This window comes from Colletes latitarsis, chromosome 6 (genome assembly GCF_051014445.1).
Source record: "Colletes latitarsis isolate SP2378_abdomen chromosome 6, iyColLati1, whole genome shotgun sequence".
In the NCBI taxonomy this organism is placed as follows: Eukaryota; Metazoa; Arthropoda; class Insecta; order Hymenoptera; family Colletidae; genus Colletes; species Colletes latitarsis.
Genome location: NC_135139.1, coordinates 22225982 through 22251905, shown reverse-complemented (window position 1 = coordinate 22251905; position 25924 = coordinate 22225982). Strand labels below are relative to the sequence as shown.

The window sequence follows — 25924 nt, the reverse complement described above, 5'->3', positions numbered from 1 at the left end:
AACGCGGCTAATCTTCTTTCATTCGAGACACCCGTCTCCACGGAAGGGTTCTTCGCGCCCCTAACGTCGTTTCACATAGAACATTCTTAATCCCCTACGCGTAATAAATTATTAACGATACACCAAGCATAGCAACCTTTGACAGTTCGATGGAATACGAAAGTAGAAGGTGCAAGCTTTAAACCAACACCAAGAAGATTATCGAACGACCTCTTTTCTTCGAGTTATAATAATTCAAATACTGGACAGTGGTTCAATAAACCAAACTCGTCGGATTCGTAAAACCAAGCCCACTGTTGGACAGTCCATCGGGTTTGTGGAATTTTTCTGCATACGATCCGGGCTGGCTGTAATGGCGTCTGGTTTTCGCGATTCCATTGGCGAGTAAAGCGCGTCGGCACGGTCTATGGTCAAACTATAAAGGCCATCTGTTCGCTTTTAGAGTCTCCTTTATACCGTACGGTGACGTCACTCCGTGCAAGAGATAAACGGAGAGACGACGAACGCCCACTCGTTGCTCGCTATCGCGCCACCTTGTTATTTCCCCGCGTCTCTTCGTCATCTTCTTCGGGTCGGTCCGCTGCGTGTTTTCCACCTTGTTCTCTAGGCGTCAAATTCCGCCCGCGGCCGCATTCACTGACGCGACTGTGTTATACGAGCGGACTTTAACGACCGTTCGCCTAATCGTCGCGAACCGGGTTTCGAGGAAAGTTTCGAGGGACTGGAGACGCTTTTGGCACGGTCAGCCGCAGCTGGACGTCATTGTCATTCGTAAATCACCGGGTACACTCGTTTTGAAAAACATTGTTTTGCAAATCGGTCGGTTGTCGTCTTCGATTTTCGACAATTTGTTGGCGACTTTTGACCGCGCGTGTTTGCCACCATTTTCAGGGATCCGGACACCGTTACGTAAAGAACATTTGTTTTCGGATTGAAATTCGATGACTAATAATTTAGGAGAATCACGCGTTGCAAATAAATCGCCATTTAGTAAAAACTGCCGATATAGAAGAGTTATGGTTGAGAGAAACTCCTTACTGGATCCATCTTCTTTCCTCCGTGCATTATTCTCTCTCGTCGAAAGAAACCTTGTTCCTTGCTTCCCGAAGCGTCCAAGGAAGAAGATAAATCTTGAGTTTATTTCAGTGCAGATTATACCGACTCGAAAAATGTAATTTCGAGTAAAACAGTTTCAAACTTTGACGTACAGCGTGAGAGTATAAAGGGTGGGGCTCGTGAAGCAGGTCACCCGAATAACCCGTTTATTTTTAAAGATAGAAAAGAATGTTTGACGCAAACGATTGTATTATTCCATGGAGGACATAGCGCGATAACATTCCTTCCAGGTGGGTGCGTCAAGGACGTTTCAAGGTCATCCGTATTTTTTAACGAAACGGTTCTTTCATATTAATACGTTGAAATCGATGACCTACAGTTCAAAGAGGCTTCACCCTCGATCTATTCTCTGATAGCTCCAGGTTTCCAAATTGCCCAGCATCGATCCGTTTATTTCCACCCCAATTCATAAAATTATCTTCTCCTTTCTCGAGGGACCGTACATTACAAATTTAAGAAGACGAACGTGGTTTCAAAAAAATTACACGTAAGATGGGAGATCGAAACAAGGAACAAAGAGAATTTTTTAAAAAAACGAGAAACAGAAGAGTATCGTTATCGCGTAAAATTTGTCGCGCTATCGAAGAGCGCCGCGACGCGGTGATCCGCGGAGGCAGCCCGCTGGCACGTTGGCCCGCAGCCAGAGGCGTCCCGACGCTTGCCGAGAGGGTGGACCGAGTCCGGCCGAAGACGGCGTCCCGGCGTCGAGCGTCCGCCAGTGCGTGTGCGACATGGCTGCGAGGCGCTACGACGACCTAGACGCCCTCCACCTCGCGATGTGAACACACCCGCAGCGTCCTCGAACGAGATCGCTGAACGATCCTCGACAGTTTTCGCACCCCCGCGTCCCGACTGCGTTCTCTGTGCATCGACCGGGTCGCGTCGTCAACCGTCGCGACGTTACGACTCGGAACAAGCACCACGACGACGACCCACGACCGTTTAGCTCGCTCTTCCGCGCGGAAGAATCCGGAACAACGCGACTCCAGGACACCCTAACCACCCCCGACGACCGTTCGGTCGGCTCACCAGGACGAACTCGCGCTCTGTTTACGTTTCTTGGGCAGCCATTGTTCCTTGGAACTCGTATCGTAAAGGTGATTTCGAAGAGGCAAAATATTTGAGTTTTGTTAACGAGAAGATAGATGAAACGGTGGGTCAAGATTCTCGAGATCGCAGGGAAAGAAGAGCGTCGACGTTCGAAGATGAAAGACGTGGAGGATCTAGTCTCGCGGAAACGAAGCTGAACGTACCATTCCTACGGCGAGACGAAGTTGCATTCCCCCACCCTTAGGAAACTCTGATGACGATGGTGACTTCCAGCGTCCCTCGATATTGTACATAAACGTTTACGGATCGTGGAGCCAAGTAGTCTTGTGTACGGACCTTCGTAGGCCAAGGGTTGTTTAGTGAACGTGTTGAAAATGACAAGTGCGGACTGGTGATTGAACTTGGACGCGAATGGACGCTGGGAGGCGATCGTTGGGTGCCTCAGGATCAGCTGCCATCTTGGACCGTAGTTTTCGCGGCCTGTTTGGGGAAGGAAGCTGGCGAATCGAATGGCACGTCCCCGTCGCGATAAACATGTTAGCGGTGGACTCCGGGGTCCGTTCGGTGTCGGCGGGTCGCCGGTGATCGACGTTATCCGCGTTTCTCGCTGATCCACGGCCGTGGCCGCGCCAATGATCGAATCGGGCAGCGCGTGTAATCCGCTAGGCAGCGCGTCAAGATCGTTTCGGCTGTCGTAGCTTGACAACCGACTGGACAAGTTATGTCGGGCCAGTGACGGGGCCGAAACTTTGGAGAGAGGCAGATGTGTCTGTCGACGAAACGGTGGCTTCTACTCCGGCCGCGTGAAGAAGAGGAAACCGAGGAAGCAGAAGAGGAAGAAGAGGACGAGGAAGAAGGGGGCCGTGCCGCCGCCGCCGGCGTTGCTTGAAGAGGAGCGCGTGCTCTCTCGACGATCGCAACGCGTGCAGCTACCTTGGCGGTGTGCACGTGCGTGGCCAGCGTGCGTGCGTGCCCGTGTCTCTGTGTGTACACAGTGTGTATAGTGCAGGAACCCCGACGATGGAATATCGGTGAGGTCACGAGGTCACCGCAGAATGCCTGAGCCGAGGGCGAAGCGCTGTAAACACTGTGACGGTACGGCACCCAACGCTTGGACCATCGAAACGGCTTGCGGTTTTCTACCCTGCAGCGGACAATAAGTCCCGTTTTAAACCCGAAACGACTAACCATTAATAAAGTTTTTTCTTTCTCTCCTGTTTCAGTGCGACGCTCTAACTTATTAACCTTCGTCCTTTTAAAGGAGCCCCGGCCACGGGAGGCTCCCGCTCGATTCTTTGCCTCCGACCAGGATCGACGCGTTGTTGCATGAATTTGTCTCGGTGTTTGTGTGCCTTTGTCGTTTTGCTGTTTCGACCGCGTAGATTCTTAAGATTGCGCGCCACGACGGCCACGGAGTCTCACCGTCGCTGTGATTTTTTGGTACGAGTTACCGAGGAAACAAGCGGGAAATAAAATGGAGGGTTCACAGGGAGGAATGCGATCGAACATTTTAACGATCACGCTTAAATGTCGGAAAATTGAAATAGAAAATTGAAAAAGGAGTAATAAATATATATGGGAAACGCCGATGCAAGAAGTTGCATAGTTTCCAAAGCAAAATACTCTTGGAGAAGTTCGACATTCTTTCGCTTCGTAGTACCTTTGGAACATTTTTTAAATTTCTGGGAGTCGCTAGAGTTTGAAACAAATAAGACAAATATCCTATCGCTAAAATGATATCGAGAGAAAAAGTATCGCTAAGAATTTTCTTCCTGGAATTTGCAGAACTTTGAGAGCTTCTCGCGACATTGGTTTCAAAGACTCGGTCTTTAGGGTCCGAGCTTTAAAGCTAGTTTGAACGGTCCTTCGAACGCCGGAGACGCCGTCGAAGACGATCGAAGGATAAAATAGAGTGAAAGTGCAGTTTGGTAGGGAAACTGGGTGTTAATTAGGAACGAACGGGAGGCCATTTTATCTGTGGGTCATTTATTCCGCGGCTGTGGCCGGACACTTGGACCAGGCTTGAGGCAGACCAAGGCGAGTGCGCGTAGCGCATTCCAATCGGATGGCAACCACGTCCAACTACACTCCCCTCCGCTTCACCCTCGTCTCGCCTTCCTTCTTCTTTCGTCTCTCGTGCTCCGCGCCGCCAGTATTTTTATCCTCGGTTATTCACCCTCTTATCTGCGAATAGAGGCGCCCCTTATCCACCTGAATTCATGCCTTCTTTCCGCCTCGGTTCCTCGCTCTCGCCCCTTCCGATACCGATCGCTGTGTTCGGGTCAATATGCTTCTAATTGTATTCTAAGTTGGCCAGCGAACGTACATTCAGCCGAAAAACTTGCCTCGCGGCCTCTTTCACCGGACCTTTAAGGCGGAAAACTTTGAGAGGAGGTCGAAAGGGTCTAACAAAAATTTTATATTCCCTCGATATACACTCGTCGGATTTGTGAGACTTTTTTTTTGTTATTCTTGAAGACAAATCGCTCGTGGATAGAAGGGTGGTTTAAAAGATTTCGCGAATTACTTGTCGGTTGTATACAGAGAATCGTGGCCTTCGTATTAACAGAAGAATGGCTTTTATTTGCGGACAAAATAACGAATCGCAAGATAAAGAGTCTCGTACGAGATTGGCGTCGAGATTAGTTGGCCGAGCGTCAGTTTATTTGAATTTCTTTCGGAATCGCCTATGCAAACATTGAAACGTTCGAGGATGGTAACGATCACTTGGGGTATCGGGCTGCTTTTTCTTTTCTCCCCCCGCCATATCTCTTTTTGTTTTAGAGAACGTTCGCGAGCCGGACACGACCAGATGGCCGCGATTAAAAAAAGGATTCGTTTCCCCGCCCCCTCGGGCGTTTCTGACGTTTCTGTTCCGGCGATTATGTATCGTCTGCATCGGGGAACTCTTAAACAAAATTTTATAAACACTGTCCGGTCGTACGTTTACTCTTCGACGGGAACCGTTGGGGTCTTCGCATTGTTATAAACGTATCGTCGTAACGATCGTGGATCATCGAAGAAAATTTAGAACGTTTACCTGGGCCAAGGTTCCACTTTTATTTTTAAAAAGCGAAACCAAGTCCAAGGATCCTCTGGCTTCGATCTGGCTATTTTCTAGTAGAGTTAAAACACAGCTCCGCCATAGAATCTTCCATTTTCTTTATCGTTTGGCACATTCGTGAGCCTGTGTTCGGTCGTTCGGTCACAAAATGAAACTCCTGAACCCGCTAATGACGTGCTTCCGTCTCATCAGTCGTCGATGCAGCGAACGCGACCAGAATCGGTTGTTTATCAAAAGAGAACTGGCTCGAACGCGCCATTTGCAAATACCTGCCCAGGCCACCGAGAGTTCAAAAGGAAGCCTAGTTTCGCCAGCGACGAACGAAGACGATCGTATTTCGGTGCAGCCTTTCACGGAACTAATTACACGTATCGGGTGTCCGTGAAGTCGAGTCGATAATGGGTCTAACTCGAAAAGACTTCGAACGCATCACGGACCAGTCAGCCGTACGGTGATGTATGGTCCGGGATGGCCCGATGATTACGAGGAATCTGTTCTCTCGTCCTTCGAGTGCCTCGTCGTTAACGAACGTCCGCCCATTTTAATTACTTCCATCATTAATCAGCCGGTTCGGAGTTAGGGGTGACTGCCCCTCCGGGGGAAGCAAACATTCTGTCACGAGTTAATTGACCGTCTCCCTTTGAACTCCCTGGCGGGGTCAACCCTTCAAACCCTTCCAAAGTTGACAATTCACTCGCGCAGTGACTGCACGCAGCCCTTCGAGATGTTTATTCTCGGTCTCAAAGACCTCGTTGTATTATTCTTAATCAAGTCCCATAGTTTCAATATGGATTCTGTGCAAATGGAAATTCTAAATATTTCCAGAAGCTGCTCGTACGCCGAATTCTTCCTCGATGTGTCGACGTTCAATAATACGAAATTGTTTCGGGTTCGAGGAGATACGAGGGCAATAATATCCGATTTAATAATGCACCGCTATATTTCGAATATTCGAAACACGGAAAATGCTCGAAGGGTGTCATCGCCAGATGTTCGAGGCTCTTGATCGCGTATACTCGAGAAATAATCGCCCGATTCCGAAATTTCTCCTTTTCTTTACGAGATCGTGTTCTTCAAAGCGGAACGTTCGGACAGTGAAATATCGTTTTGCTCGCGGTCCGATCGGTCGACTATTATCTCCTCGCCACTTTCATACCGCCGTTACGTAAGCCCAGAAATATTTCTGGTCTTTATTCTTATTTTCTGCCGTTGGTTCGCGACATTTCCCAGGGCCATGATCAGTTATAAGACCGCGCGAGGCGACGGGCGGCGGAACAATCGCGCCGTGGCATCGCGAATCTATAAATCTCGATCTAAAATCGTCGGTGTTCCTCTAATTTTTTTTGATTTACATCGCCTTGGCGTTTCCACCCTCGACGCGGAATCGTAAACCGTCGATTCTAGGCGCGAAGTGGACCCGGGAAACCGTCATAAGTGGAATCTGATTTATAGAGATGGCTTTCGAAGGTGAATAGTCCTCGCCTTGAAACAATTTAACGACCGTGCGCGCGAGAATTGAGAATATTCCGATTTTAATACAATGTTTAAGGGATGAAAACAGCGTAGCGCGAAAGACGCGAAAGGTTGAGACAAAAGATTTATCGCGGATCCATTTCGAGAACGGTGATTCGGTTTTTTTCTGTATCTTCATAATTCACTTTTTAGGATTCTTTAAAACGTTTAGTCTCGTTCCCCGACGGCTTAAACGAATCCTGTACGACGATCCTCGGACAGGGGTGGCATTAAAGTGATTCGTAGGTTCGCGAATGGCTCGTAAATTTGGCGTCCAACAGCTGTCAGTGAAAAACAAAATCTAAATTTATGCCTGGCTGGCCCGATGAGATACTTTCTGGTAATCTGGACAATACTCGCCGCGGTTGCAGCATTCCTGTTAAATTCCCAATTATTTAATCGCCGAAACAGTTATCGATCGTTGTATTTTTTCAGTAACTTCTGCCGCAAAGAATGGGATTCATAATGAGACGATATTTTATTCCCTTGTATCGTTTATTTATTTTATAACGACTTTATAGTACATAGAAAGGAAGTTTAATTTCCTGTTGATAGGATCTCACGACGTAGCCTAGAATTACGACTCTGTCGAGAAGACACGATTAATCTCTATTATCCTAAAGGAGATAATAATATAATTAAACTCCAAGTTAGATCGCGATGTGTCAACACTGAAACTTATAAATGCTCGAGTTATGTGCTCGATTCAATCGTAGTCGGACACTATTACTGTGAATGTGTAAACGGTAATCGTACTATCGTTGTCGCGATAATTTATCACCTGTCGCGTATACTCGCCTAGCAAAAATTGCAAAGTTTGCGCAGATATTAACTAGAGAACTCCTGTAATTAATGACCATGGTAGTCGTCGAATTATAATAATAATTTATTGTACAAGTAATCCACTTTGAGTATACGAATAATACAATTTTATATAATATCATGGTTGAAAGTATTTCATTTTGAATAAACTTTCAATCGAACAGAATTTAGAATAAAACAGTCTGGTTTAAGGTAGTCGTGGAATAATAATAATTTATTGTACGAGTGCCCCCTTTGAGTGTACGAATAATACAATTTTATATAATATCATGGTTGAAAGTATTTCATTTTGAATAAACTTTCTATCGAACAGAAGTTAGAATGAAACAGTCTGGTTTAAGGTAGTTGTGGAATAATAATAATTTATTGTACGAGTGTCCCCTTTAAGTGTACGAATAATACAATTTTATATAATATCATGGTCGAAAGTATTTCATTTTGAATAAACTTTCAATCGAACAGAATTTAAAATGAAACAGTCTGCTTTAAGGTAGTCGTCGAATAATAATAATTTATTGTACAAGTACTCCCCTTTGAGTATACGAATAATACAATTTTATATAATATCATGGTCGAAAGTATTTCATTTTGAATAAACTTTCAATCGAACAGAATTTAGAATAAAACAGTCTGGTTTAAGGTAGTCGTGGAATAATAATAATTTATTGTACGAGTGTCCCCTTTAAGTGTACGAATAATACAATTTTATATAATATCATGGTTGAAAGTATTTCATTTTGAATAAACTGTCAATCGAACAGAATTTAGAATAAAACAGTCTGGTTTAAGGTAGTCGTGGAATAATAATAATTTATTGTACGAGTGTCCCCTTTAAGTGTACGAATAATACAATTTTATATAATATCATGGTTGATAGTATTTAATTTTGAAAGTATTTAATTTTGAATGAACTTTCAATCGAAAATGGATTTAAAATGAAAGAGTCTGGTTTAACGTAGCAAAGAATTTGATGCCGGAATTTCCATATCCAGAAGTAGAAATCGTTGGTGAAAAATAAAAATACGCTCGAAACGAGCAAGTCACCGAGATGCACGGTGGATTTTGTTAGAGAATCGTATGATCATCCGTCGTCGACGATCCAGCTGGGAGTCGACCTTCGCAGGACTATCCGGACGAGAATTTGGCAACTGACGGTTCTAGCGGACGCCTAGTTCGATTATTTATCGGGACGGTATGCGGGATGCGTGGGCCGTTCTCCCTCGTACTCCCGCTCCTTTTCGTTCGTTGGCCGGTTTCCAAACGGCGACACCCTCACACCTACGAATTCCTTTTGGCCCGAGGACCGTGTGCGTGGACGCCGTCGCGTCCGTGTTCCCGTGCGCTCTCTCGATTTCTCTTACGTGCAACTCGTGTACGCGTTACGTCGTCGCGATTACGTGCGAGCTCGCGCGAGTCTGGCCTCTCTGCTCTGCCACCCCCTCTGCGTCGCTCTTTTATTCTTCGCCTAGCGCCGATACGCGCGAAGTTTATTATTGGAGGATAGCTGAGCAAGAATCTTTACGCCCGACGAGTACGAACCGCGACGGGTAATTTATTTGACGGCGATATCGCGAAGGTCCCGAGTGGATATTTTGTTTCTGGATCTTGGGACACGCTCCGTCGCGTTACAGAAATTTTTATTCGTTCACTTGATACCGGGCAATTTGGTATAAACTGGCGAAAAAGTGCAATATTAGTATTTATTTTATTTCGAATCGAAATCATCGAGAGTTAACGACGAGAATAGACTCCTGAGATTCTCTGTCGTCCAATTATCGGGTGTCGAAGGATGGTTTAATAGAGCTTACCAGCCAACGACAAATCAACTGGACTTTGTTCTCGAAGGATTTGGCCGCAGAGCAGGGAAAGGTAGATCGGTAGTTGACTAGCTGTTCTAAAGAAATTTCTAGCAAGAGCGACTGTCTTGTCCGTCAGCGGCTTCGATATAGTCGATGTCTGGTTTTAGAATTGCAATTGAATGAACGGTGACTAATCTCGCCGACCGAAATACGCCAATGATTAAGACAAGGATGAGAATGAATCGTATTCTTTATTCATCCGCGGGTCAATGCTTGACGACAGACCGGTATTCTTGGATCCTGCTGTTACGTCGAAGAACTATAATCGTCAAACAGGAAAATGCACGGTGTACATTAATAGATATCTCGTAAAAATAGCAGCGTGATGCATCGCGCGCGCCGTCCGAGACGAATCGTAATGTTCTCTCGTCTTTTCTAGTATTACGTTGCTCTTTTCCCTGCTAATTGACTCGCGGGAGAATGTTACGAAACACGGGAAAAGAAAGACCGATACAATGATTCTGCAAAATGCAATTAGTTTACGTTCAGTTGGGACCAAGGGTGCTCGATGTTACGAGTCTAAGAAGATACGCGCGTCTGTTTCGCGAGCTTTAAAAGTTCCCCTGGCGAACGTCAACTAATTGCAAGCTACGCGCGTTCCCTTTTCACTCGTGGCAACAAAGACGTGTTACAAAAACGAACGACGAAAAGTTACTTAATCTCTCGACCCGACAAGAAACGCCTCGGTCGTTTTCAAACAATCCCCCCATAAATTTATCCGCCTTCGATCAAGCGATCCTGTGGCGAACCGGGGCGACACAAAGATCGAGAGCGAAAGGATCGAGGAAAAGAGAGTTGTTGACGATCGGGACAGGTGCTGGGCAGCGCCGCGCGACGATGGGCGCCTTTATCGAACGAGATCGAAGATAATCTCTCGCCATCTTTCCCCTGGTTCTTTTTTTCCCCCGGTCGGGTTGGTCTCCCCGGACGATCTCCTGTTGCTGTTGGCAGCCGTGCGCATGGTTTACGCGGTAACAGCTGTGCTCGCACGCACTTTGCTCGCGCAAAACATCGCTAATGGACCGACAACCTCAACCGAGTCAGACCCGCTTACGCGTAAATATAGTGGAAGCTCCGGCGTCTTTCTCCGTCTCCGCCTCTCGCTAGCTCTTGTCAACCCTGGATGGAATTTATGGCGGCCAGATAGTTTCTTCCGTTCCCCAGGAACGCGATCGTCCACCGTACGGCGCGAATTTTAATATCAGTCAGGTTTACCGCTAGGGTAGTTTCACCCTGCTGAATGAAAGGATCTTCCGGAAGCTAGAGTTTACGATAGTCTCCATGAAGGGTACTTTAGGACTTACGAATTAACAGGAGCCTAAAATTGTTCAGTCGACATACGATTTCGTGTACAAGCTTCATCCTTGATACCGAGACTTGGGAATAAAATCCCCCCCCGGAGCGGAGGATCCTCTGGTCGTCATAGACCGGCACATTAAAAGCGTATAATACATATTTTTAAGCTTCATGAATGGTACCGCGGGATGAATCATCGCATCTATCGCGCTCGCCAGTGGAATTCGAGGTGGACGCCGATACCGGGACACACGTACGAATATGTGGTGCGCGCGTACGCGTGTGTATACGTGCCGAAGCTAAACATTCCGCGGAGCATTCACCCTGGCATTGCTGTAAAAATAAACGGATCGCCAACGGTGTATATCCACCTCGTCCCCGAGGTCTCCGTTTCGTTTACGATACCACTGAACCGAAACCCTGCGTTGCGTATCATCTCGAAGCCTCCTACGCCCGGTGGAAACCTTGCACCTGGTACCACGGGTCCGTACGAATCGAACTCTCGATCGAAAGAACGCGAAAGGATCGACCGTTCTCGAGCTCGTTCTATAGCTCGAACGAAAGAGCGAAGGCTCTCAAGGTCGAGCTGGATTTTATCGCGAGCGTCTTACGCAATCGGAAAGACTTCTCGCGAAGTTAGGGTCCGGGCATTGTTGATTCTATCGAGAGTCTGTAAAAAGATTCTCTTTTTTTTTATGGTTCCCTGACCTTGGCGCTTGATCGCAGACGAACCGAGGACGGCTCTGGTCCGAGTCTCACCGTCGATCGTAAAAATGATTTAAAAGTGCAACGTAAACGATCCCCGAACGCTGGATGATGTAAATGACGAGGGTGTTGATTTAGAATCGAACCATCCAGTCCGACCAGACGCTGCTTACTCTTGACCGATGGAAGGACAGCCCTGTTGCGCAAACTTCCCCACGGACGATCGTTAAACGTTGGTATTCGCGGTTCGGTTATTCAAGGAAGTTGCCCCCCGTAGTCGAATCTATTTTTCTTCTTCGTGTATTTTGCAAAAACAAAAAACACGTATGGAAATACAACCCTCGGCAGAAAGTAATCAACTAAAAAATAACACAAACTTTCATTTACTTTCAAAGATAACGTTAACCTGTTTGCAACTGTACGGTCAGAGACATTTGGATTATTCTTCACAATTTTACGTAGTCTCCTGTCATCCCTTTTGGTAGTTCCACGAGGACGAGAGTCTCTTAGGGGATAGTTTTGTTTGACCTTCCTCGGTGTCTCGCGATCGTGCGACGTTTTCCACGAAGCGAACGAAAGAATCCGCAGTCGGGACGCGCCAAGTGAGTCAGTGAGTTGGATGGTTCACGAAATTAGATCGCCCCGCGGATTATGTATACGGCTGCCGGCTGTTCGTTCGGGTTGCTGCATCGCTGTAACCGGCATTGATTCATCGGCCCGTCGTCTGCGCGCATATGCCGCTCGGTATACAATGAACCGTGCACAACGTAGACTACATTCCTGAAACGTTACACGAACAACGAGATTAAAGATCCGCGTTTCGTCCTCCAGAAATTATTACGACTTTGCTGACGCTGGTCGGTGTATCTAAAATCTGATTTCCACGGAGAATCGCCTAGCCCGCTGTCCGGAAAAGAACGACCTCGCTCTACTAGAATAGATCTGCACGTTTCTCGATCACGTTCAACCCTGCAGGGAAGGGTCGACCTCGCTCCGAAATAGATCCGCGCGTTTCCCGATCACGGCCAGCCCCCGTAGCAAAGGGTTCATCGCGCGGTACCTTTTTTTCACAGAAAAACAAACACCGGCGAGTCACTCGTAGAGCACGACCACATTGCCGAGGTCGCACGTCGTCTTCCTGTTATTTATGACACCTTGACCACCCACGTAGACATCGGGGGACCTCGGTTCCGGGGTGTTCCTCCGGTTGACGCGCACCATTCCTCGCGATATTCGCCTCTTGCGAGTTTTCCTCGTTTTTCGCGTCGAACTTATCACGCTTCGTCTTCTATAGGATAAAACTTTAACACTGTTTCATTTATTCGTTGTAGAGGGGCGAGAAAAAGCAAAGCAAAAAGGAATAAAGGCGATATGAAATATAGATCAATGAGGATCAAAAGTAAAAGTAAACTTTAAATGTTAATTTGGAACGAGATTGTATAATACAAGGTATATTTTTTAGTCCTGCGCTGGCGTCCAAGCTTCCGCGAATTTCAAAGTCAAATTAACAAACCAAGTGAATAAAACGAAAGCTCGAATTTCAAAGAATATTCTTAGAGAGCAAACTCAGTGTTGAGAATTTCTGAAATGCCTAACTCGAACGGTTCCAAGGCAACAAAGTATTCCCGTATATTTCTTTTCGAAACGTATCCGTGAAGGGTAAAATTTATTCCTAAGCTTTGAGGCCAATTTTCCCCGAGGATGATCGTAATTCATGCGTCGACGGAATATCAGGTGGCCCGACTTGCGCTTAATAACACGGATTAGAGAAACGCGCGGCTGGAACAAGGGAGTACGAGATGAAAAACGATGATCGGACAAGATATGACGACGACTGGCATGGAGTTGGCGTCGGGTCTAGGAAGCGAGTCTCTACCACCGTTGTAGCCCTTAATGAGCCCAACGCGAGACTAGTCCAATCTCTTTAACTCTGTTTCTTCTGTCAACCGCTTCTGTCCGCTTCGCGGTCTCGCTGTCTTCTTCTTGTTACTCTTCTTCCTCCTCTGGTTCTTCGCCTCTCCACCCTCATCCGCATCGTCGGCCGGAGCATGACCTGGATGGTACCCAAACGAAATACCATCCTCGTCGCTTCCTTTTTCGCGCGCCATTTTGGAGAACCGACCGTCGCGTTGCTCTAATTCGCCCCGTCCACTGTACTTTTTCGGATAAACAGCTTCGCGGCCTGTCACCCGCGAATTAATGAAACAACCATTCGCGGTGTTTACTAAATTTGTCGGATTCGTTGTCCCCTTTGTTTCCATCCGTTTCCGTTTGTAATTTTACCGTTCGTTTACGAAGGATTCCTCCTCCTCGAAGCATCAGACTTATCGCTACGAGTCATCCGTGCAAGCTTTGAAACTCCACAACCCTGCGTGACTCCGAGGTACCGATTATCAGAAATTTTTAAGTCTATTTTAACCCTTGGTAAAGTAATTCAGTTGAGATTTAGAGTCCACTTGAAAAATTCATCCCTAATATAAAATAAAACGTGTGTTTTTATTTTTATAGTCGTAACAATCGAATCTGATATTTAATGTATCGTGTTTTTGGAGCTTGCATCGTTGGAATTTATTGGTTGCTCGAGCGTCTATCGAAGAATAGATTAAACAGCGTGCAAACAGGAGTTTTGATTTCCGAACTTGTTGACTCTGGCGGCCACGGCTAGTCGGTCTCTCGATATTCGTTGGCTTTCATCGCGGCGGTATATTTCAAGAGGAACGGAAAGCAAAGTGGTCGGTACGCGTCGAACGATCGGTAACGCCGCGGTTCGGACCAGGAAATCGCCTCAATGTCAATGTTAAAGCGGCATTCTTGCGCGAGGACGAAATTAACCCGAGCATCGCGAGCTACGCGAACGCGTGAACGCACCCTGCGACCGACGAAACTTGCCAAAACCGTTTCCATTATCCGCTTCCTGTCGCACCTTTGTGCACGGACCGCCCGGCGCTGATGAATTGGCTGCCTTCCGGCCGCGTTCCCGATCGTCTCCTCCCCCGCTCGAAAAGCTCCTGGCCAATTTCGTCGGTAAATATATATGTTTATTTATTTTTAAATGATGAATGTCAAAGTGTGTCGCCAATTCTCCGCGGTATTTATAGATCGTTTGTCAAAGATATTGCGAAGCGCGAACAAATGGAAGGCTATTTAAACAATGTCGCGCGCGCACGCGAAAACATGTTACGATTGCACTCACCTTCCATAAGGCATTAGGCCAATTTCGTTCTTTTGTTTCGCTATCGTTCCCTCGTTTCAAGTCCACGAAACTATTTTTTTAGTTTATTTATTTGACGGGTAAACACCCTTTATGAAAAAGAGAAGGAGCACGATTACATATAACTTACACAGAAGATACATTGATCTTTAAATATTCTAAATATTCAAAGACACTAACAATCTGATTTAAAACGATCAGAGGATACATTAAAAAAATTTAAGTAAGATTGAAATTAGAAGTGTAACGTGTGGGGTTTAAAAAGTGGATAAAATCTCGAATTTTTAGTAGTAACCTGAGGATTAAATCCTGAACCATTAATAGCTTTATGTAAGAAGCATAGATGGTGGATTTTTTTTCTAAATTCCAGAGATGGCATATTGAAGGCCTACATTATCTTTAACCTGCGTTAACCTTATATATTAATCGAGTAGGAAGACCATATAACAGATGAATATTCAAAATTTTATCAATGATTTATAGTACAACTACATTTCTTTCCTGCTTCGTGGACGTTGTTCGAAGCAAGCATACTTTTTGGGCCTCAGAGATGAACTTTATTTTCTCGACGCCTAAAAAATGAAGACCAGCAAGGGTTCCACGATGTTCGAGACGTCGGCGTTAATTTGTCGGCATACTGTGCCGAACTATGCGGTTGTAACAACAGTTTAACGTCGTTTCTTACCGGTTTCTCTGGTGTCGCCGCGGAAACAAGCGAGTTTATCGAGTCGTAACGTCGCTGTCGTCCGCGGAAAATTGGAAGCTTGCACGTGCGAAGATATTATTGCCGCGGCGGCAGTCGTTTCGCGATTCGCACCAGCCATGCTACTCGCTTTAACGACACCGTAACTCCTCTATGTATCGGATCGCGAATGTTTCACCGCGACTGTTTGCACTCGAAACGTTTGGGTTACACGCGGAGACAAAGTTCGAAGGTTTGACCCAGATCCACACGTTTCGGGGATCCCCTGGGTCGAATCGTTGGACGATCGAAAAAAGAGCTAGTGTTTATTACTTTATTCGAACGGAATGTACGCCGAAAGTACGAAGCAACGCGGAATATAAACTTCGTTGGTTTGCTTCGCACTTCTAGCGTATTTTCCTTTTGAATAAATAAAGTTTCTGAACAACGTTTGAAATATTGCTCTGCCGACCAGGCGGGTGAACTCTTACTTTTCCATTTGAGAATCTTTCGGTTAAAATTCGGAAAAGTCAACGATTCGAAAGCTAGAAAAATACCACCTCCTTTACCACCTTTCCAAAATAAACCACCGGATCGTTCAATTTTTTTCGAGTAATAATTATTTTATCAGCAAGCTCGTTTCGTAATCGGATCGAGAGTCGGTGGACAGCGGACGAGTTTCGCGACCGATACAATAAGCGTTAGAATAGAATTGTAATATGTTACGGAGGAGCATGATTCAGTGCTTCGAACGATGAGCACAGAGAAGCCGTACGGACATGGAACAAATTGGAATTGGCTATTTTTGCACGTCAGAAGCGCAGATTGTCGCGTCACGGAACGCCTCGTTTCAATGCTGATATTTACGCTGCTCCTCTAACTGGTTCGCCGGATTTATCCGCAACCTTGAGAATAACGGGCGTGATTTGTCCCGGTCGTAATACGTGCTTGATTCCGTTAAAAGTCTGCGTGTGCTCTAAGAGGGCCGGAGTTGGCTCTCGATGACATTGTTGCTGCGAATTACACGATTTCGAAAGCCACCCAACACCAAACTGGCGCCCTGCTCGATATCTACTCGACTCGATTTCTATTTTAAGACTAAAAAAGAAGGGTCAGTTTCATCGTAGAAGCAAACGATTTTCACAGTTTTCATCAGAAATCGACGAAAGTTCGAAAGGAAGCTCGCAATCGACAGCACGTTGTCTCGATTCGCATAACGTTGACAGAAATACATCGTAGCTCGCGCGCGTTAGCCACCGAAAATATGAGATACGGTATCGCTTGTCATATTAACGCGGTGCAGAGAGGAAACATAATTACAGAGACCGCGTCCGCGGACATTCGCAATTTGGAATGTAGATTCGATCGTAAATATCGGTTAACGCGTTATAGCCCAGTTCTTCGGAACGATGACGGCATAACGACACGCGTTTCAGAATTAGAAACGACGAAAGGAAAAGAAACATTTGAATAACGCGCTCTGCGACAACAGCCAATTACCACTGGACCGTTTGTAACCCTCTAACTACAAACATTATCCAATTTAACGAAATTCCTCGTATCTCCATAATTCTGGTAAAATAAATCTCTCTGGTAGAAATTGTAAACGTTGAAATTGTCAACAGTTTTTCAGTTCGATTTTGTTGTTTATCTGAAACTCTACCTTTCGTTCTACGGTGCTGCCTCTCTTCTTGGTCGACATTGTTCTCAGGATCGGTGGAACCCAAATCTTTGATCGCACGGCTGTCAGTCGACGATCGACGGTCGCGCGAGTCGAAGAGACGTAAACAGTGGCGGGGATCGTTTCGTCGCAAGTATCAGTAACGCTGGTCGACGCAAGAAGCGAGGCAGTAGTTTCGATCGTTCACGCTATATTTGTTTGGCGTAAAACGAGGATGGACAATCAGTGACCTTTGGAGGCGATTGGTATGGTACTTCCACATATTTTAACTATACAATTCACTTGTAAATCTTACATAAATAGCGTGCATTTTAACCTCTACAGATGTACATAGATCATGTTCTCAATAATCGTAGTAACTCAAGAATCTTTTGATCGTAGCTATGAAACTTTAATGTTTTCCAAGGTACATTTCTTGAATTACTTCGTGTAAAAATTTCGTATGAAAATATTAATTATTACAGCCATAATAGGAACCAGCGTGAGAGGCCTCCAAACGTTTGTTAAAAACGGGCGTACGTGTAATTTTTCACCGCAAGTTGTAAAACGAGATCTCATGCGATAATCGGTGAATCGTTTGGTATAGATTTTGCCTAAAATCGAGCAGAGGTCGGAGCTAGAATATCTGTCTGTAGGCAAGGTTGTCGGTGTCGCAATCGCGCGGCCTCACACGACGTCCAGCGCGGCTTAGCCACCCGCGACTGTCCGTTTCGGTTGAAATCCGATGAAAAACGGCAAATTGTTTTGGAGCCAGTAACTCGGTCGCGGGGCGCGTGATTAATGCGCTGAGCGGCCGCTTATTCAATTTCACGCACAGGACGGCGCATTATTAATCAGTCACGAAACGTAAACCGCGCGCGGTTTCTCTGTTCCGCGCCTAGGTGCGCGACCCTCGTCTCGCGACGAGTTTGTTCGGCTACTAAAATTACGAACGGCGACAACTTGATGTCCCGAATTTGTCAAAAGATACACTTACGTCAACGGGATGACAGTTTTTCCTTGGCGCCCTTATTACCGGCCATTGTGCCGCGAAACGCGTCCTCGACCCGACGATTGCTCTCAAACGCGTCCAACCACCGCTTCGAACGACGGAATTCCGCCGCATTTGTGATAAAAAATTATTAGACAGTTTGGAAATTTTATTGGTAAATAAAACTTTATTTCCTTGATACACTTTATTCAAGAATATACGTTATATAATTCAAGTGTGTTGGAATTCGCGTATGCAGAGACAGTGAAATAAACTGTGCTGTACCTTAGAAGGTCCTGCAAACCCAAACGACCCTCGAAAGAGGGAAAAGCTCATCAAAGTGTTCTCAGATGGCTCGTAGAAGCAGGCCAGTATCATATCGTTGATACCAACAGGTTTATAGAATATTCGTAACGCGAGTCGAAAACTTTTAACCCTTTAGGGGAACGTTAATTAGTCGTCAATTATTTGTAGAATTCTTCTATACAAACTGATAACTCCTTTCGAGAAGTTGACCAAGACTTGTTGCAAGTATTTAAGCTCTTCAAAATTTTATGGCGAAGTTTATACAGCTATTCTGAAACCGATGAGTAAATTCATGCGCAGCTTGTCCCGTAGAGTGGCTTTTTCTAAATCCGCGGACACTTGTCTCACTGATCGTTGAATGGGCGTAAATTCTCGAAAATTGCGATCGTAGTGTGCATCGAATCCAAGGTCTCTTGGTGGAACTGCCCGTAACCGCTCGTACGAGTTGGCAGCGCTGGTAAACAGCGAGCGTTTACGATTTTCGTCGGACGTCACGGGAGCAGTTTCGCGTAATCGCGGGTGGAACCGTTCGACATTTCACCCACGCCGCGCTGGAATGGATTTTCCCGCGAAAATGCCATAGCCCCGATACATTGTGATCGGCCAGCTGTTTCGGAGGGTATTTTCACCGAAACGGGCTGCGTGTAGGAAGACGGTTTCGCGAGTTTCCGCAAACGAATCGCCTTCGAGAACGACCTTTCGAACGCGCCCACTGATACTCGGAAAACGCGTCGTTTGTGCAACGCAAATATACGTACAATATAAATAATGACAAGAGACCGTATTCCTGTACGGAGATTCGTTTTATCGCGATCATTCGATCTCAACGCTTCGATATTAGAGGCGTAAGAAATTTCTGAAATTTCAGTTACATTATTCAGTTAAATTATCCTTTGGTACAAATAGAATGCAACATTGATTCTCGAGAATTGTTAGAAATGGAGACAGCTCTTATCAAGCATGAACTTCTACGCTCCGTTAAGATCTTTCAGGTTTACTTTCATTCCAAGGATCTTGTTTCCTAAATTCAGACACCATTACTCGCATAAGCACTACTGGTAATAGATATTCTACATCTGTCGATCTTTTTAATATATCTTTCGAGAATTTCAGAGGTAATCTTTTACTTTAGTACTATGTACAATTATACGTAAATCAGTGGGTTCATTGCCTGTAAAATGAATAATAATAATAATAATAAACTGTGTTGTAAGCGGAGAGTCGAAAATATTGTGTGGGAATGCTCGAGTGGAAACGTTTGCTTCGATTGGAAATCCTGGTATTTGGATTTTGAACGGGACTATTCGATTGCGTCAATACGACGGTAGGCGTCGGAACGCATTAAGTCACGTTCGAAGTTTCCTCCTAATCCTTACGTCAACTCATTTCACTGGCGCACACATCGATTCCATACGGATAACAATAGATCTGAACCTGAGACCTTCAAAGAATTCCGATTTAACTGCGTGCCTCTGTTCCAGTCGATTTCTAAAACCGTTGCCCCGTAAAACGTGGCAGTTGGTGGAAGTAGACCAAATAAACTTATTCTGATACTAGCCGGGCAACCGGGATTATAATTTGTAACCAATTGCAGGAAGAATGTTGCTTACAGGAACGGAAATTTTCCTCGTGCTCGATATTTTTCTTCGATCAAACTAGTTAAAACGATGAAAATATACGCTTGGGATCGGCGTTCTCCAAAATGGCGGAACATTTAGGGGTCGAAATTAAGATAACTGTAATAATTTATATTTCTAGTACCATTACTTATTATACTTGGGTAAAAGTAGATCGTGCGTTAAAATAAACGAAAAGACACGCTGGAGTTGATGTTCCCCAAAATGGCGGAGCGCAAACATAAAGATAGCCATCGTCTAAAGATTCCGAGACGTGGATTACACTTCTCTTTGTATTAAAATCTCAAATAGTAATTTCTCCTACCATTTTAGGAGCCACCCCTAAAGAAGTTCCAACTCCATTAACTCTTTGCACTCGAAGACTTTTCATCGATCACCTACTACTAACAAAATAGATAGTAAACACTCCAAGCAAACATATCTTTTTTTACATTCCTTGCTTATATGTTTTTTTTCGTTGTGTTTCCTTAGAAAGGGGTGATAGTCGAGTGCAAAGGGTTAAATAGAGAATATCCACAGGTGATATAACAGAGACAAAGAGGGGTTCGAAACTAAAGTTATTATTAGCGTAGATTATATTATTTCGCGGAGATTTACGTTGTCGGAGAGCGTTTCTCGCGTCTCAGGAGGATAATCGCCGTAGAGTTATCCCGATTTCCGAGTTTATTCGTTTGGAGGCGCGACTAGACCTTCGTACGATTATCTCACGGGCCACCAGCCCGAGATTTTCGCGTCCGAGGGCTCTCGCGGCTAGGCTCGCCTGTCCTTGCATTACGGATATTTCCGTCCAAAGTATTAGACGGTATAAAGGCAGAGAACCGTCGCCCCTCCGCCATTCCCAGCATGGCCAGACGCTGGCATACGCTATGTAAAGCGTTCGCGCGAATCTTTCTGCCCCTTTTTTGCCTTTAAACGCCGCCGGGTACCGCCTCTCTTTCGTCACCCGACGCGTACGCCTGGAATCAACCTTCGGTCCCAGTCTTCTTTGTACTCCATTCTGGCGAACCAGCCCAGGACTCGATTCGAGAGAACTGGAAACGAGAATTAAAACCGATACGAAAGAAGCTGATTCGAACGAGACAAAATTAGGGGTGCGCGAGGTCTCGAAAATATCAAGATCTAGACGTTTGAGACGAGACCAGCTGTAAATGTTAAATGATGATACTGTCATTGTGTATTCCAGATCCTCCGTATTCTCGATTAACAAGATACTTTCGAGGTCTCGTTTCGATATTCACCCCTAGAAAAAATTGTAAATTATATCGAGAGAACAGAGCGCGCGACCGTGGAGGAAAATAAGAAACCGTTGGAAAGATTTCAACGACGTGTGTCGTTATCGACACGCAATTTTTCCTTTCTCTTAGCATTTTCCAAACGACATTGATGCAGATGTTTGATAACCATCGTGTTGGCGCACTTGCCTCGACCGGCTCGGCATCGTTGTTATCAAGGCCAGCATTATTTACGATACCATTTCGAAGGAATTCCGTTAGCGTTCGATATCGGTGACGTTCAAGCGTCGATAGTAGCCTATTGCACGGTCATATAGCGATCAGTTTGTTCGAATGTTTTCGTGGAAGGTGCGAACAGCGTTGAACCGGGGCCGTGGCTCGCCCCTAAACCTGTTCTCGGCTCGCAGTTGAGACGTTAAAGGTTCGTTTCTTGCCGCGAAGATACTCGGTCGTATTCGTACGCGTGCTAGCCTCTAACAACCGTCTGAATTTACGTTTCCGTGCGCGCGAAACGAAGCAACCAGCTTCTAATGAGCGTATGCGCCGTCGACTTTGACCAGTCCTCGTTAAGCGCCTCTTCCACGCAAGAAAACAGGTGTGAAATTGCAGGTTAGGGCTCTTAATTGCGTGAAAACAGTCGGATTTCTCGTTGCGTTTAGAGAGATCGTTTCATCGAGCAAATTTATAATACGTTCTGTATGTTTATATCAGTTTGGGACTCGGCTCGAGTATTATTAATCGAACAAAAATAACCGAAGGCTTATAAAATTATGTTTTCCTTCCTCGCAGAATGTAAATTACGCTCAATAAAAATGAGAAACCCTACGAATAGACGAAGCGGTCACGTGGAATTTATGTTGTGTCGATTTTTGTTCTCCACGGTTTGCTCGAAACGGATTTAATCGTCCCTGAACTCGCTTCAAACAGCTTTTTGGCGGGAGACGTAAACGATACGCGCGACTTCTAGTCGACTGCCGATCGCGCGGCGCAAACGAAGCGGAGCATCCTTGATTTCGAGACCTTACGAACGCCGCCAAGGATATATTCGCGTGCTGCGAATCGCGAAAATATTCCAACATTGGAGCACGACGGCGATGGTGCAATCAGTTCTTCGTGAAAATTTTTCAACCCTTTGCGCTCCAAGAATATTCATTTTGAGAATGAAAATTGTCTTTTCTCCCCCCCTTGAAAGTATTCGTAAATGCTTAGAATATTTTTATTTGTTTCTGCCAACTAAGTTTGCGTTGTCGAAGGTTAGACAAGCCAAGTTGAATAAAATTGTCGATGGTTTTCGAGTCGTACCTTCGAAAATTGGGTTTCGTGGTTCTAGAGGGAAGAGAAACGATTTGTCAATCGTGAAACACCCGTCGTACCGAGCGTTCCTCAAGAATTCGGCACACTTTCGTTCCGGAGGACGGGTGGCCATAAAATTAACGATCGCGTTCATCGATACACCTGACGTTTGCAATTGCGTTTTTTCGACCGGTCGAACGATCGACCGGTGTAAAACATCGGCCCCACGGCGATAAAGCGCATTATCGAGCGTTACGGAACGAAGCGAGAAAGCGTGCTGCCAGCCGAGGGGACGAAAGAAACGTTTTGGTCGCTACGGATACGTCGTAATCGTTTCTTTCGACGTTTCTTTCGCCCTGCCGGCAATTTTCTCTCTCTCCGTGGACGTAATCGGCCGCGCCGAATTTTAACGAATCGACGCCCGGACGTTTATCGTAATTATCGACGTTCCGTTCATCGGGCGTCAAAGAGAGGCCTGGTTTCAGGAAATTAGTCCATTTACCCTTCGTCGAGTCCTCCGTGTTCGTACCGTCCGCTTAAAGCTTACTACGTAAACTGTTTATGCGATTCGATGGAAATCTAAACTCTACTTCACCCAAACGATTATTAATATTTCTTTAAACCGACGATAAGAGTAATCGGTTCCTCCGACGTTTGGACTCGAAACTGGGACCTCGAAAAACGAAACTTTGTTTTCAGACAACCGGAAACTACCCATAATTTGTTATTGAATTTATTTTTACAGACTCGTTAAAATTCAAGAGTCCTATCTACCTTGAAAATTAATTGTTTTAGCTCCTCAGTTAAAAAATCATGTCACAGCGTATGAAACAGTTTATGAAATGGAAACTAAAAGAGTTTCATGTGCCTGTTAGTGTGCCTCGTTTCTGTGCGGCGAAATCCGAGGGCGAATCGGGCGTCGTTTTTATCGAGCGAGGCGTACGAAAAAACGCGAGGGGAAGGATCGGTCTTTACGTATGTAAATGATGTGTATAGAAAGAGCCATAATCACGGTGTGCCCTCCAGACAGACGGCTGTTAGTTGTAAGGTGTAAACGGCTTTACTGGCTACTTAAACTCGTTCCAGATCGATGTGCAAACGACTCCGTGCACCGACCAGTTAAGACATTATCTCGACGGCACTTTGTAAAAAAGTCACTGTTGCGAAACCGCACACCGCCCCTCGGAAACGTTCTCGTCGCATGTCGTTTCGTTTCGTCGACGATCGCCTTTTCTTATCGTGTTTGCTCGCCGGATTAAATTTTGCGCTCGTAATTCGAATCCGAATGTCGACGGCCCTCGGGGAACGATCTCTTTCATTTTTTTATCCCCCTCCCCGGACCGAAACGTTGCACTTTTTCGTCCCTGGTGCGTGCGTGCGTGCGTCTCGCGGTCCGTTGCTCCTTTACGAGCGGCCATTTTGGAGAACGGTTAAGGAAACGTTGGAAATTACCGTGCACGTAAAACTTACTCTGCCCATCGTACGATTGTCAGGTAAAATACCCAAAATTGTTTCATCCAAAAGCTGAATATATTCGAGGCTTTCGATAACAACGTTTTGCCTATTAATAGATTAGATTTCGCCGCGCGAGAGAAAATTGAATTATTTCCAGTATCCCGCGGCGCGCGATGTTTATTCTTGTGAATTTGACATTGACTTTGGACCACGGGTATCGAGGCAGAATTAAATCGCTATCTCCCGCATTCTATCGGTAACAAAGTCACTGTTATTCTCACGACATGGAAATACACAGAGAGAAGCGCGTCTTTGAGCAATATATTAGGAGCCACGAACGGCTGTTCCGAAAAAAATATAACGTTAGACTTGGACGAATTATTTCGAACGACACCCACAATGAGGGGGGTGGTGGGAGACAAAAGAAAAGAGCGAAAAGGGAGAGACGGGGGACGTCTTCGTCGAGGAAAGCTTTTGAAATAGATCGAACGAATCGAGCGTCCCGTTCTATATATAAGCGACGCGATGCCCACCGGCATAAATTCGTGACTTTATGTTTTCCAACGTGACGCTCGCGTTTTCCCGCCATTCTCGAGTGCAAGTGAAAACAACGAGGGATAGCTTTACGAACGCGTCGGAGTTTACGTAAGAAGAAACCCGCACGGAACGTTTCCGTCCAACGCTCCCCACTCTGCTTCCGGGGGGCTATGCATCGCAGATTTTCTTAAAAAAATCATCCAAGTAATCTTTAATTCGTGTATTAACGTTTACAATTTTTAACTGAATATTCTGATGTCTCCAAATGATAAAGAACTTTTTTACAATTTCTTTTGCGATCCCAGAAAATTTTAACCCTGTGGGGGTGGGTGTTGGTAGCCATAGTGTACCTTAACTTTCGTGTAAACGTTGATCGGTGGGCTTGTACACGGTCCTGTCATCCTTGAATGCTCGTGGAAGGGAAACGCTGAAACGCGAGCAAAAAGTTGATGCTCCATTCGAGTCGCATCTGCTTTCTGCGATGATCTTACGCATAATGAATTGTTACGAAGAAAAACTGTCGTAAATTGTCGGCGGAAGTTGAAAACGCACTGGATTACGAATCTTCACGTTAGTAATTATCTCCCGGAAGAGGTTGACTAGTTTTCGATTTATATATAGATCGTTGATCGTCGTCGGTTCGTTTTGTTCTGCCGCGGTTCGAGGCGGGGTATCATTGTGGGCAGAGCGAATTGCTAAATATAAGCGAACGACGAACCAAGAAGCGTCAGTAAAACGCGAAATGGATATTAAAACTAGAAACCAGACTCGAATGATGTATTGCCACGAGGGTCGAAGTGCCAACCGACCTCATCCGCCCTCTTGTTGGCTGGCAACGCTCCACATTTTCTAGAATGACTCACGATAAGCAGGTCGAGCGTTCGGTTAGTCTGTCCCACCGTCTATCGATGCGAGTTACACGAACGACGCGCTCCTTTTTCCCTCCCCGGAAAATTCGCGCGAATAATCGGAGAGAAGTTCGGGAGAAGTTCCCTGCGCGAGTCTTGCCAAATTAAACACCGTGCCTCGACCGAGTCTGCTTCCAACCTCCATCGAGAACCTTCCGCGCGACCACACCACCCGGAAACGTCGTCGTTCCAAGCGATAAAGTACGTTTCCTAATTTGGAAAACAAAGATATCGTCTGGTACCAGCGTTCAATATTGTTTACAATTGCGAGGGAAGTAGCAAACGACTACTAAAGAATGCAAGTTACGCAAGAGGCAATTTAATAATTTTAAAATCGTGCGGAAAGAGGGTGATATTTTTTCCGTAGAACGAGGCATAAGACGTATGAATTATAAGGAAGAATGCGAAGTAAGCGGGGAGTAAAAACGAAATAATCGAACAGAGTCTAAATTTATAAAAATCCTCTTAATCCTTCCTCCGGAACAGCTACGTAATCGTCATCTGAAAAACAGAATTTATGCGATGGAACTGGCGGTTAAGAACGTAAAGAGAGAACTCGAACAAGGATATTAGCCGTAAAGTAGACAG

At 45.5% G+C, this 25924-nt stretch overlaps 1 protein-coding gene across 2 annotated transcripts in view; it reads left to right on the top strand.

Moving 5' to 3' along the window:
- Window positions 1-1798: 1798 nt before the first annotated feature.
- The window catches only part of LOC143342962 (uncharacterized), a 282929-nt gene continuing 258803 nt past the window's right edge, over window positions 1799-25924 (top strand). The window contains exon 1 of one of the 2 annotated variants that reach the window (XM_076767327.1): window positions 1799-3261. In XM_076767327.1, coding sequence (XP_076623442.1) covers window positions 3222-3261 — 40 coding nt within the window. In that variant the 5' untranslated portion in view covers window positions 1799-3221. The remainder of the gene's footprint in view (window positions 3262-25924) is intronic. The other variant, XM_076767328.1, reaches the window with a different exon arrangement.